The following is a 13,931-nucleotide window of genomic DNA, read 5'->3' as shown; positions in this document are numbered from 1 at the left end:
CCAGCCTTGCTAAATTAAAATACAGTTTCATGAATGAAGAGTGGAAGCCATTCTAAATGCCAAAGGAAACACAGTAGCAACACAAATTAGCTGGGGGTGCCAGCGTGTTCCTTACACTAAAATAGAGAATTCATTTTATCTTTTCATTTTATTACAGGCATTTTTACCCCACTCTCCAATCATGCTCCCAGGATGGCTATAGTTGCAATGGTTTGTAGCCACTGGTGCATGTATGTGAGTGCAACAGACATCCACTCGTGCACCGGGACTTCCACTTCATCATGCTACTCCCTCCTTCAGCTCAGTGCATGTTCCCACTAAGAATCTGCTGCAGAGTGTTGGAAGACCCTCTGGAGCAGAATTGGGGGTATGTGCACGCCTGCTGGAGAAGAGAAGGAGGAAGAGGGGAAATCATTGCATGAAAGTCCAGTAAACATAATAATTGAGAACAAATACCATATTTTTTGCTCTATAAGACTCACTTTTTCCCTCCTAAAGGTACATCTATACTGCTGTAGTCATGACTCCTTGTACTAAAAAACACTGATCACACCTGAAATTTTTCATTGTTAGTTTATTGCAATGTGAACCAGTTATTATGAATTCTTGACACATGGAACTTCTGAACATATAACTTGGTTTTATGTCGCAGCTCAGTACAGTACAATAAAATCTGTTTATACAAAATACTCTATTGGCTTTATAAACAAACATATTCTAAAGTATGAAAATACCCTGACCTGTTCCTTTTTGTACAATTTTAGAGCTGAATGCAATTACAAAAAAAAAAAATTAAAAATCCAAAACCTAAGCAAACAAGACAACAGAAAAGGATTTCACAGTGCATTGTGTAATACTGGCAAGAGAGTTCCAGAAACCTTTTTTAAAAAACAAAAAACCCAACAAGGTTACTTGTCAGAATCTACATATTTGGGGTGAGCAAATGAAAAACACAAAATCAATTTGTTCGGCTTTATTTGCATAAACCAAAAGTGTGGGCCAGTTATTAGAACTACTATTAAGAAAGCAGACTTGAGTTTCCACAAAATGGTAAGAATTCTCTCTTCAGTATGAGCTTTGACAAGGCAAGAGTTTCACAGAGAAGTAATTTACCTTCGATTAAAAAAAATGTAGCATACACAGTGAAGGAGAATCAAAAGTTTAAAACTTGTTAATCTATTTCCTACCCTTTAACGAAAAATGCTGGCATTAGTAAGTGGAGGGAAACTAATAGAAACGGGGTGCCTATTCTATGCCCCCCCCCAGATGTTATTGGACGACAACTCCCATTATCCCTCACCATTCACCATGCTGGGAGATACTGAAGGGAGCTGGAGTCCATCAACATCTGGGGAGCCACTGATTAGCCACCCCTGCCAGAGCATCATGTTATATTTAGCCTCTAAGGATGTCTATGCATGGACTTTTTGTGGGGACTGACAAATTATTGCTAAGTGTTACTAATCATAATTCATTTCACCACTCATATTAACAAACTTTCTGGTGCTGAAAGCTTGTAGTTGCATATTTTCCTACAATCTGCCTACCTGTCAAAGGACAAACTCATGACATCACATATTACACATTACAGGGATAGCTGCTGTTATTAACTCTTCACAAAACAAACCACACAGATGTATGCTATTCACCCAAAAGGATCTGAAGGGTCCTCCTTGTTACAACTTGAGGCCAATCACAAGATAAAAGCTCTAAGTACAAAGTCTGCAGCTGTAAGTGGAAATGTGGGAAGGAGAAACTGATGTGCCACACAGCAAACCTGCTTTTAGGTCGCACAAAGCAGTCCCTGCAGAGGAACCTCCTGTGCTTATGGCTTATTATGAAACTGCTAAATCAAAGGCACAGGAAGTTCCTGTGCAGATGATCATTAAAATACACTACCCTAGAAGGGAAAAACCCAACAGAATTTCAATTTATCTGGCCAAAAATTTGAGAACACTAAGAACACCCATTAATACTTAAACACCAGCTGTTTGGAATGGAACATTATTTTGCAGGAAAACAAGAAGCAACCACTGCACAAATTCACAGAATCACAGAATTGTAGAGCTGGAATTTGGTTCATATTAAGCTGGGTTCAGATTCCCAGAACACACTTAAAAATCTATCTCTTTTCCATATCCTAAAAAGACAAATGTAGTACCACAATATTATGAACTTTATACACTGAGGCTAGAACAAGACATTAGAATATTTGCGTCTCCCACCAAAAACAAAGAGCATCTTCTCTTCCTCCCTAATAGTACAAAACATACAAGGTCATTATGCTAAGGGCTTCCTGGCCATTGCAAGCAGCAACCAATGAAACTGAGTAGTGTGGGACTAACAAGGAGCCCAATGGCACATACAATGCATTTTGTATTACTAGACATTACCAGAGGAGACATTGCTGTTTTCAGTGTTCCCCACATATCTTTCTGGCCTAAACATCAAGCAATGTTCACTTCGGCAGTCACACACTGAAACACACACTGTTCACACATACAAGCATCAGGTACATTCCAAGAAAATTGTGCTTCTGTTACTTATACTCCTCTACAGGTTTTCACAAGACTGGGTGACTCACAACAGCATGTCTTAGACTGAAATTCTATATATACGCTAATCTGTGAGTGAGTCCCATTGAACTCTGTGGGCTCAGTTATTGGAACTTAACTTTACAACCCACAGAGATCATTTGCCTCTATCTTCTAACTAGATGACTCACAAGATATATGTCAATATACTTGTGCACTTTGGAATGTGGCTATGAAAAATTGTTGAAAGTAGCATGAAAAACTACCAGCATTTGATGGGTGAATGAGATGATGCAAGTTTATTTGAAAAAGTAAATGTCTTACAGGATTATTTATTAACTTTTAGTAGGTTTTATGACTAGCAAGAGGCTCTGCTATCCTCCCAAGTGTGGTTTTCACTCTCACTAATAAAAATGAATAAATATATACGAAGGATTCTCCCATCTTTTACCAAATAAAGCGTCTTGCAGCTGAGCAGCTACATCTCATTTTGAATTCTTAGCCCATTTGGAGTAAGTTGCCACATCAGAAAGCACAAGGAACTGAGAAAAAGTAGTATCTCTGTTCAGCTTTTCCACCAATCTATCCTTAGGTTAGAAAGAAGTATCTACTCAACAGTTTAGCTAGTGCTGAGACACTGTTCTCTGAGCATTACTCTCCACAAAATGGGGTACCAGATTTCATCGCCACCCAGTCAGATCACTACTTAAAGAGGAACATGAGAATGAAAATGCATCCCTTTGGAAGTGGGGTTAGTAAGCAAGAGCTGTGCTTAGGGTGACACCCTTAGTTTTTCCTATTCCAAAGCTAAGCTCAGACACTGAATGAGTCAAACGGGTATAGAAAAACTGTATAAATGAGGGTTCTCTTGATGCACAAGGCATGCGCAAAGTAACCAACTCTACTTGCACAGATACCCGTTTCATTTTGAAATGTTTTCTCAAGGCAAACATTCTAGGCTGATGACAACCAGTAAGTAAAGTAATGGTGACTAGAAAGTAGGCTTGACTCCATAATAAGTCAAGTGAAAGACAGTGGAAATGTCTCTTTGCATATTTTATTCAAATGGCGAGAACTCACATTTAACCAAGAAGGGGCTTTAACAAAACAAAACAAAACAACCCACAACAATGAGAAAAGTTTTCAAAAACTGTTAGAAACACAATCAAGCTGGCATGTACCTGAAATCTAGAAACAGCAGGACTGCAATAATATTGATTAAAACTCCACCAACCTTTTCATCACCTATGCTCCAAAGCTATTTATACTTCTACCAGTAACAGAATTTTTAAACATGTGAAGTAGTGTTTATTTAACACCCAACCTTGAAACCTACTGCATAAAAAGTAGTCAAGATATCCTTTACAGATATAGCCTAAGCAGACTACAAAATTCTAAGTGGAACAGTTTGTAGAACTAAGGTAAGGCTTTTCCAGCAGAACAGCCTAAATGTGGAAGCTCTAAGGCACATATTAGTACATTCACATTACTGTTAAAAAAGCCAGAGTATAAAAATTTCCCTCCCTCCCCACCCAATACCCAATAAAAAGATGGCACTGCCCATTGAGCTCTGCTAGTGTCAAATGCTGATAAAAAGACAATTTGCAGCTTTTTTAAAAAATCACCTGATTTATAAACGTCTCCCCACTGTTCACTACCAACAGTGCTCCCCGCACCCAAGCACAACATATCATATTGATAATCTTTCATCATGCCCTCCTGGATTTAAGATACCAGTCTCTCTCACATGTGGCTATCCTCCTCTTTCACACTATCTTCTGTGCTTTTCTGAGGCAGACTGGCCACATCATTACTGGGTTCTTTTTGTTTTTCAGCCTCGTCAATGTTGGTTTCTTCTTCTTTCGCTTCAGCCCTCTGCTTGTCCTCAGCCTTCTGCTCTTTTGCCAGCATCCGGTAATTGATGCCCATTCCAATAAACAGGAAGATCCCAGAGACAATCAAGATGATGCCACACGCCCAGTAGGTGTATTTGTAGTCACCATACATATCATTGAGTTTACCTAATAGGACAAGAAGGGGGGGGGAGTACAATAAAAGATCATTAGCATTTTACTTCATGGCTAGACGAGAAAGTCTCTGCCTTAATACCAAGGAGTGTGGGAACGTCCTCCTCTCCCTTTTTAGGTTATTTCCTACACAGGTAAAAAAAATCCATATGTTGTAAGCTGGATCAGCTCCACCATAAATATGTAATATGGGAACTATACCACAGGCTGATGAGATCACTGTTCTGGCATTTGCAAAGTGCCAGAAGCAACATAATTCTGACTCTGGAGGAGAAGGAAATCTTTTTCAGAATGAAGGCCCTATTCCCATCTGGACTACCTTCTGGGTACAACTTGCCTTTGGTAGGTGAGACCAGATACAAAAGTAGGCAAGGCAACAAATGCAAATATTACCTTCGTAGCATAGGCTAGTTTCACCACACACCCCTCTATTGAGGCAACCATGAGGACACATTCCAGCCAGGCAAAAACACTCAAGAAGGATATGGAGTAGGGCTGCAGAGGGGTACTGCCTGGGGAGAGTTCAGCAGGCCGGATAGAGGGGTTTGGAGGGCAGCAATTGGCCCCCAGAACTAAGCTTCTTCACCCTTGACTAACCTTCTAGCCCTCTTCTCTCTCACCAAAAGACAAATGCATCCCCATACACAGCCCTCTGCAAGAGAAATACAGAAAATACTCTTACCTAGGAGAGGGGGTCCCAAAAGAACAGGGCAGCATTCCACAATAGTCACCAGACCAACAGCACTGGAGAACCGTTGCGCTCCAACTAGATCCATCAGTGTTTCAAACAAGACAGAGCTGAGCCAGCCAAAGGCAAATCCGAAAAACCCAGCATAGATGCAAAAGCCGGCATAGGTGGTGGATATAGGGGCCAAAAGGTGGCACACTCCATTATAAACAACAGACACAGCAAAGAAGTACTGGATCCTGGGCCTCACCCACTTGGTGTTTGCTACCAAACCCATGGATGGCCTGGCAACCATATCTACAAAGGCTAGAATGGAGAGCAAAAAGGCAGCCGATTCTTTAGAGAAATGCATACTCTTCCCATAATTACTGAGAAAGACTAACGGAGTGAAGAGTCCAAAAAACATGACCACGTTGCCAAACAGGTAGAGCAAGAAGCCACGGTGCGTGAAGAGAGACAAATCCAAAAACTTGTTAACAGTCCCCAAAACTGTGCTCTTCTGCTTTTTAGACTTTCCAGCAATAAGGTCTGCGCTGACATCTCCTGCACCATCTTCTTTTGCCCCTGCTTTGCCAGCCTCCTGCAACACTTCCTTAACTTCTTTCTTTGGCGGCTCCGGCTTGGGACCTATCGGTCTCATCAGAGACCCAGCAACACAACAGTTCAGCAAGAGGCCCCCAAGGATTAAGAAGCTTCCTCTCCATCCAAAAATGCTATAGAAATACTGGTTCAGGGGAGCCAGTGTAGACAAGAACACAGGACTGCCTGCCATAGCCAGTCCATTAGCCAACGGGCGCTTCTTGTAGAAGTACTTGCCAATCATGGTCAGGGCTGGGTTTAAATTAAATGCAAGTCCAAGGCCTGGGAACAGAAAAAAAGTTGAATTAAGGGTATCAGAATGGCAGCTCTGCAAATCCAATGCTTTAGAGAACATATTTACTGAAGTAGGCTGAGTGAGAGAAACTGGGTCTATGCACTCTTATTTGCTGTTTTGAGCTACTAGGAAGGTGGGGGTGTGATTTTCTGACTCAGCTTCTACACTGTTGACATATGTATGAAACGGAGATTCAAAGGATTTATGGTACAGGCGATTGAGGTTATTTAAAACAAACAAAAAAGAAGCACACGCTGAAAGAGCCAAGACACTAAATAGTGTAGGGATAGACTGCGAGTTAGGGGTTCTTACCTAACAAGTGCCCCATTTGTTTCCCAGGAGGGGCACCTGCAAGGTAAGAAGCAGTGCTGCTGTGCTTTGCAGTCAAACTCCAAGGTTGGAAGAGGTGGTTGTTATATGCTGCATCTTCCATGCAGAGCTTCAAAATGAGACGTCAACACAGAAGTCTCTGTGGTGACACTTGGTTTCCCAAAGAGGGGTAATTGCTAGGTTGAGGGCAATGCACCCTCCTTCCCTTTCGGCCCAGTGCTTCTCTTCAAAACACAGTGGACTCTGGGCACCCTCTTGCTTCCTGCCGAGAGAGGTGCATACAGAGAAGAAGCCATGCAACTCTCTCCTGGACCGCTCTGTATCTTTCAGCAAGCTTACTTAATTTTGAGCTATTTATATCACACCTTTCAGGGCACTTAAGGCAGACAACAATTAAAAACCATAAATTTAAACAGTCTTAAATATTACATTATAAAAAGAGCAGAACATTAAAAATGAAAGTATTAGAACCACAGAAAACCCAAAGGAGGATTGAAAAACGCAACAGCCAAAAAGCCTGAGCAAATAAAAAGGTCTTCACTTGAAACAAAAGGGAAAACAAAAAATGACATAGGTTTAACCTTTCTAAAAGCCTGGGCAATTACTTGCTATAATCCTTTGAGTTCTGTTTCATAGGCTACACTAGTTTCTTTGCATCCTTCTCAGGATCCAGTATCATGACTTCAAAGGAAGAGAAGAGTTCCATGGATTGGGCGAGGAAGAAGTAGATGTTTTGCAGCCGTGCCACTCACCTCCTACAACCCCAACACAAAAGTAAAGCTCTTCCACTGTGTTACAGAAAGAGGCAGCAATCAAGCCACACCCTGAAAGGCAGCCGCCTGCCATCATGACTGGCCGGCTGCCATACTTGTTCACCAGGATACTGCTGATGGGACCTAGGAGAAAATCGAAAGGACAATAGTTATCTAGATGTGAAAAAGGGTTTTACATTTCTGTTCATTTCCTGCACTTTGGAACAGGTGCCTGCCAAGCAAAGCATGAACTTTTGAAGGCTGTGGATATTATACATGAATCACCATGTTAAAGATTAGCTTGCTTGTTCCAGGCTGATCCATATTTGGATCGAAGAACTGCAACTGGAGCTCTGCTTGTGGAAAAGCACATTCCCACTCCAACAGCAAGAGAAGCTGTTCCTACAAGTTGGGTGAATTTTGTAAATCCCCCCCCCCCCGTGTGTGTGTGTGTGTGCGCGCGCGCACACACACACGCATGCAGAAATTCCAACTTCCTCCCTCCACTCTATGTACCTTTCAAGGAAGAAAAAGGTAATCATTATCACATCTCATGACCAATGGGGCAGTGAAGGAGGTGGTTAGATGATCCATGGGCGTCAGAAGTAGACCACTGCACCCACAGGAGTCATGCTGATGACCCATGGGTTAGGGGTGTGTACAGTGGTACCTCTGGTTATGAACTTAATTCATTCCAGAGGTCCATTCTTAACCTGAAACAGTTCTTAACCTGAGGTACCACTTTAGCTAATGGGGCCTCCCACTGCTGCCGCGCCGCAAGCATGCGAATTCTGTTCTCATCCTGAGGTAAAGTTCTTAACCCAAGGTACTACTTCCGGGTTAGTGGAGTCTGTAACCCGAAGTGTTTGTAACCTGAGGTGTCTGTAACCTGAGATACCACTGTATTATGGGCATGTCCACACAGCTGAACACTGTACTTTAGAACTGGCTGAATTAGCATTTCATAAACAACTTACAAAATGAAGAATGGGTAGCAGAGTTGGCATACATAAGAACAATTTGCTACAGGCTAATACAGGTGACAGCAGGATTTTTCCTATGACAACCACACACTGAAATGGTTGTGAGGGTAGGCAGTCTGTAGTAAACTCACTTTTTTACCAAATATGTAAATGTATGATTCAGCTCCAAAGCAACTCCTTGAGTGGTAAAAAGTAGTTTGACGATTGGCATAACAGATGAATTGAACAGTTTCAACCAGATATAAAACAGTGATAACAAAAGAGAGGGTATTTTAGTATAACTTGTGTATCAAATTCCAGGCTAGTCAGTAGCTGAAATCACAGCTGAAATCCTCTCTATTCAATATCTTTTATGTATATACTATATTCTTTTAATTACCAACCAAAACGTATGAGTCTGATAAAGTTACACGGCAGTATTTAAAGTACTTTCCTAAATCCAAAGCAAACAGTGACTGAGGACCAATAATAAAGCCCATTTAAATAAACCCAAATGTGCACGCCCTGGATATTAACTGATCTGGTTTCTCCATGAACAGATAACAAGGTACTCAGCCCCATGGTGACCCATGCTGGCCTTGATAACAGCATCCTAGTTTTTAGAAAAAACAACAACCAAGGCATTCAGAAATCCCAACAAGTTCCAGCTGGGTCACATCTTGTCCCACTTGGTACTGTTCCAATTGTTTTTAGAGAAGTACACAAAGTACAGCAGTCTCCTTTCTGTGTGTCAGTTATTATTTTCCTAATAAAGCTTTTTTAAAAAATCATGGTAAAGTGATTGGTGCATTTTACAGCTGTGTAGCCAATTCATAAGAAATCTCAAGAATTAAATATGGGGCTCCCAAATTCCAGGCCTGAATACATATGAAGTTGCCCTGTCCAGCCAACCAAAATCCAAGGTCTCAGGCATAGGTCTATGCAGTGCTTTTTCCCCCCAGAAGGGTGGGAGAAGCTTGAAGAGCTACAGTTTGATGTTCCTGGGGAGGGTCCCAGTGGATTAGGATGAGCCCCATCTGGTCCCCAGGAGGTCTCAAGAGTCAGCTGGGAAGGAGGTTGTAGGTAGAGTTATCGATTCTGAGGAGGAACCAAGCAGATTGCCAATCCAAAGATGATTCTCACCTTCAGTGCTGAAGTCGTACCTGCTCTACTCTTCACAAGCTTGTTGGATCTTAGTTTGCTTAACCATGCATACAATCTACTGTGCCCTTTAACCAAAATCAAACTGATTTTTGCAGAAAGACAATATGGGACTCTTCATATGCACAGCATATGTTCTGCCACTGCACCATGGCACTTTGCCCATCATTTTCTTTTTACAAGGCAAATGTAAATAAATCACTGAAATTTTCTCCCTTGAAATTTTGCCTGTAGCAGGGGCGGGTAGACATTGTTTCCCTCAAGATGTACATTCTATCAAGGAGCTAGAAACAAAAGCCTTGTGGATTAACTAATCTGAAAGAAGACTGCTTCAATTTTCACTGTAGCTACCCTTGGATGAGAATGTCCAATCCTATGGAGGTCTACTTAGAACTTAAGACCTGCTGGGTTTGACAGTATCACTCAAATAATTAGGTAAGAAGATTTTTTAGTATAACAAACCAAAATAACTGCTGTTCTGGAAAACAAATAAAATTTATTCCTTTCAGACTTAAATGTGCCCCCCCACACACAGCGCAAATAAGTACAAAAGGGTAATTTAAAACAAACCCCCATTTATTTTCATCAGATAAAATAACATCCTTTCAACTTCTACTGAAACTACATAAAAGTGGGTCACTGTTAAATGCCAGGAAAACTGAGAGGGCATGCAGGAAGGAAGGAATTCTGATCAGATGGAGGAACAGGGCAGCTTTAGGTGGTGTCAGAAGGAGCATAAAATTAGGTTGGAGCCACATGTGGCCCCCAGACCACAGTTCACCCACTTGTTTTATATAGGAATGACACTAGGCATGCAGCATTCTGCAGCTACTGCTTTTGTGCAGCAGTCTTTTCTTATATCACTGCAACATCCAGATGCTTCAGCAGCTGCAGAACACCTACACAAAGCACACAATAGCTTCAGAGTGTCACATGGATATTAAACACTAAAGTTCTGTGTTTGTTAAGAGGACACTACTGAATTGTACCATGTTATAAAAGGGAGAATTGGCAGAATTCAAGTCCATTTGACAGAGTGAGCACACAGCCAAATTACATTTCACTTCATGGAGTAAAATCTCATCTATCAATGGAGCGGCTTATGTAAAGTTTTGCAGAACATGAACTTTGACATGTGGTTATACGAAACTCCTGAACAGCAGAGCTTCCACCAAATTTTTAGTCACTACCTTGAAAAAGAACACTGTTCTTTTCTGGACAAATAGCAATTTTAATAAAAAAAGATTCATTTTACTGGAAAATGGTTTAAAGGACAACAGTGCAAACAAGCATATAGACTAAGTAAGCCACATGCTTAGCAAGGTCAGCCACAAATAAGCAAAAAATTTTTAAAAAAATTCACGACACTTATAGCCAAGTAAGACCAGAAAATATTGCTCTTTGGAGCCTGGATATTTTGGAAGTATACCAAAAGCTAATGAAGTAATTATGTCCCATCTTAGAAACAAACATCTCATTTTCTCTTATTATTCCAAACAAAGGACAAGCCAATCTTCACCCGCCCACAGCTTACATGCATTTAACTTGTGTGCATTCAGCTTTATGCACAACAACAACAAAAATTAAAAGCAGGAGGAAAGGGGGCAGGCATCCAAGGGGGGAAAAAAGACTTTGGCAATCAGAGGTTAAACTAGGGGGTTGGCAAAACTGACCCCTGCTGGGGGCACAGAAATCACCTCAGAAATCTGTGTGCGCTACTTCTCTGTGGCTTAGTTCCCCTCATGTTTACACAGCCCATCTTCCCTCCCTTACAGGGAAGTGTTTGTTTAGCACCTCCTGAGGGAAGAAGCTGCAAGGGATTCCCATTTCCCACCCTCCTCCATTTGCTGTTTGGGCTCCAGAGTTCAGCCCACCCACCCTCCTGCAGCTCTGTTTGCCCTCCCTCAAGCAAACTCATGTGCTGGGCAGGAGCAGCCCGGAGAGAGCTTAGGAAGGCTGGCCGGGGAGCTCCAGGCTGAGCCCAGAAGACCCTGGGCGCCTCTCCCCTCTGCATCCCCAGCCCATGAAGAGAGAAGAGAAAGGGCTGGAGGAACAGATTAGAAACAGGGTGTTTAGAAAACGGATTATCTAAACCTTTAAAGCAAATAATCACAGACGGCTCATTAAGTCAGTTTACGTTCTTGTTGTAACACTGAAGCAGGGAAGTCTGCTGGTTGCCTCACCAACTGAATAAGGACAAAGCAGAGACTGTTCCCTTCCAAGGAAAAGTCTCATGCAACAACGTCACTTGCTTTCTGAGGCAAAATGCAAAACAGAAGTCTGGCCCACCAACACTGTAGCAGCATTGAAGCCACAAATACCCAGCTCTGCTTCCAAAGGAGGAACTTATGCCATGTCAGCCCAAAAGGGAAACATCAGGTTAGAAAGTGAAGAGAATTGGAATTCAGGACACATAGACGTGTGTGTGTGTGTGTGTGTGTGTGTGTGTGCGCGCGCGTGTATTCAGTATGTCCTGTTTTACAAACTGTTATAGTGCTTTTTTTTACTTGAGTAATATATGACGGGGACATGGGTGGTGCTGTGGGTTAAACCACAGAGCCTAGGACTTGCCGATCAGAAGGTCAGTGGTTCGAATCACTGCAGTGGGGTGAGCTCCTGTTGCTCGGTCCCTGCTCCTGCCAACCTAGCAGTTCGAAAGCACGTCAAAGTGCAAGTAGATAAATAGGTACCGCTCTGGCGGGAAGGTAAACGGCGTTTCTGTGCGCTGCTCTGGTTTGCCAGAAGCACCTTATTCATGCTGGCCACAGGACCCGGAAAGCTGTACGCCGGCTCCCTCGGCCAATTAAGCGAGATGAGCGCCGCAACCCCAGAGTCGTCCACGACTGGACCTAATGGTCAGGGGCCCATTTACCTTTTACCTTTATGTTAGCTTCACCAGTACTTGAAGGTATCTCATTTTGAAATGAACTAAGTTTAAGCCCTGATCCCCAATTAAGACAACTCAGAATGTCCAATTAAGAGAAAGCAAAAGCTTCCAGACTTTTCGTAGCCATGCAGAACAGGGGAAGGGGAGCCATTTAGCACATGGGTAGGCAAACTAAGGTCTGGGGGCCAGATCCGGCCCAATTGCCTTCTAAATCGGGCCTGCGGATTACATGAGTAAAATGCATCTCTGGGTTTTTATTTAAAATGCATCTCTGGATTATTTGTAGGGCATAGGAATTCATTTATTATTATTTTTTCAAAATATAGTCCGGCCCCCCACAAGGTCTGAGGGACAGTAGACCGGCCCCCTGCTGAAAAAGTTTGCTGACCCCTGATTTAGCATCTCATCCAAATGTAGCCAATAGGTTGATTTTAATCAGTGGTTTTAGGGTTTTTAAAGAGATGACTGCTTAAGTATCAGTAGCAAATGGGATATATATATATATATATTTGTTTTCTATCTGCCCTGAGAAAATCTCTTGACTCAGCATAGCCTGGGCCCCTTTTTCCATGGCATGCATCAGTTTTGCTACAATTGCCATGGCTGAGATTCCTATTCGGCAGTAGCTTGGGAGGGGGGTGTCTCTACCTTCTCCAATTACAGGACAATATCCAAGGTCTGGCAACATACTGCACCAAGACAGCCAAAACTCAGTCTTGTAAGTTAGTAAAGGGTACAGTTTACATAACATTCTGTTTGCACTGTCTGGAGTTTTGTTGGATACAGAGAAATGAGTTGGCATGGATGAGTGAGAGGAATACTGAGAATATGAGCATTGAGAAAGAACACGAGAGTGAGGGAGGCAAGATACAGAGTACTATTCACTAACCAGGACCACTTCCCTGCACAAGAAGGGGGAAAATTGTTTTAAAAAAGAAAACTGGACACTGCAGTCCATAATTGCCCCAAGCCTTTCAGATCCTGTGTTTCAAATGCTTATGACAAAATAATGGGATCTTTGTCCTGTAGCTTGAAAGCAGACTGGAAATAATTCAGTTCAAATAAAATTTAAATCAGATGTATCTTGTTAGCTTCTCTATACACAGACCATTCTAATGAAAGACCTTCAGCCACAGCCATTGAAATGCTGATGAACAGGTAATTCTGGTTCAAATGCCATTTTCCCAATCAAATATGATTTGTTGAATCGGGGGGGGGGGGCGGACCCAGCCAGCTAATTTCAGCACTCCCTCCTCCTGCCTTCATGTGCCCAGCATCATAGAATACACCTTGAGGGTTTTAAGCCAGAGGGTTTTTGTTGTGTTTTTGCAATCTTCATAGCAGGATACTTGTGGTTTTAAGTGCACCTTACACACCAGGAAGTGGGGGAAATGCTTGACCTCACTGCTCACTCCCAATCAACAAATCCTACTTTGTTGGAACTAGGCATGTAAAGTTCAAACCAGGCCACCATTGCCTTAATGTTAGTATATAATTCATGTGCTTTCGTGCAAGGTTTATACACCTTGCATGGTAGCACATAAATTATACGCTAACATTAAGGCAATGGTGGCCTGGTTCAGATTTCTTTTGCATAAAAGTATATAAATTTTTTTCACACACTCACATTCTTCATTGTCAAGATCCTGCTTTATCAAGTCAAAAACTCTGAAAATAGTTAACCATGTATCACACATGTTGCACAGTGCAAATGCC

The 13,931-nt window shown here is 42.1% G+C and overlaps 1 protein-coding gene across 2 annotated transcripts in view; it reads right to left on the bottom strand.

Moving 5' to 3' along the window:
* Positions 1-556: 556 nt before the first annotated feature.
* Positions 557-13,931, bottom strand: part of SLC16A1 (solute carrier family 16 member 1) — a 42,774-nt gene continuing 29,399 nt past the window's right edge. For both annotated transcript variants that reach the window (XM_081195198.1, XM_081195199.1), the window contains exons 3-5: positions 7,206-7,349; positions 5,244-6,110; positions 557-4,555 (exon numbers count right to left, since the gene is read on the bottom strand). In XM_081195198.1, coding sequence (XP_081051324.1) covers positions 4,278-4,555; positions 5,244-6,110; positions 7,206-7,349 — 1,289 coding nt within the window. In that variant the 3' untranslated portion in view covers positions 557-4,277. The remainder of the gene's footprint in view (positions 4,556-5,243; positions 6,111-7,205; positions 7,350-13,931) is intronic.

This window comes from Podarcis bocagei (assembly GCF_964188305.1).
Source record: "Podarcis bocagei genome assembly, chromosome: 5".
In the NCBI taxonomy this organism is placed as follows: domain Eukaryota; kingdom Metazoa; phylum Chordata; class Lepidosauria; order Squamata; family Lacertidae; genus Podarcis; species Podarcis bocagei.
The sequence above is the reverse complement of the archived record's forward strand: the minus strand, read 5'-3'. Positions and strand labels throughout refer to the sequence as shown.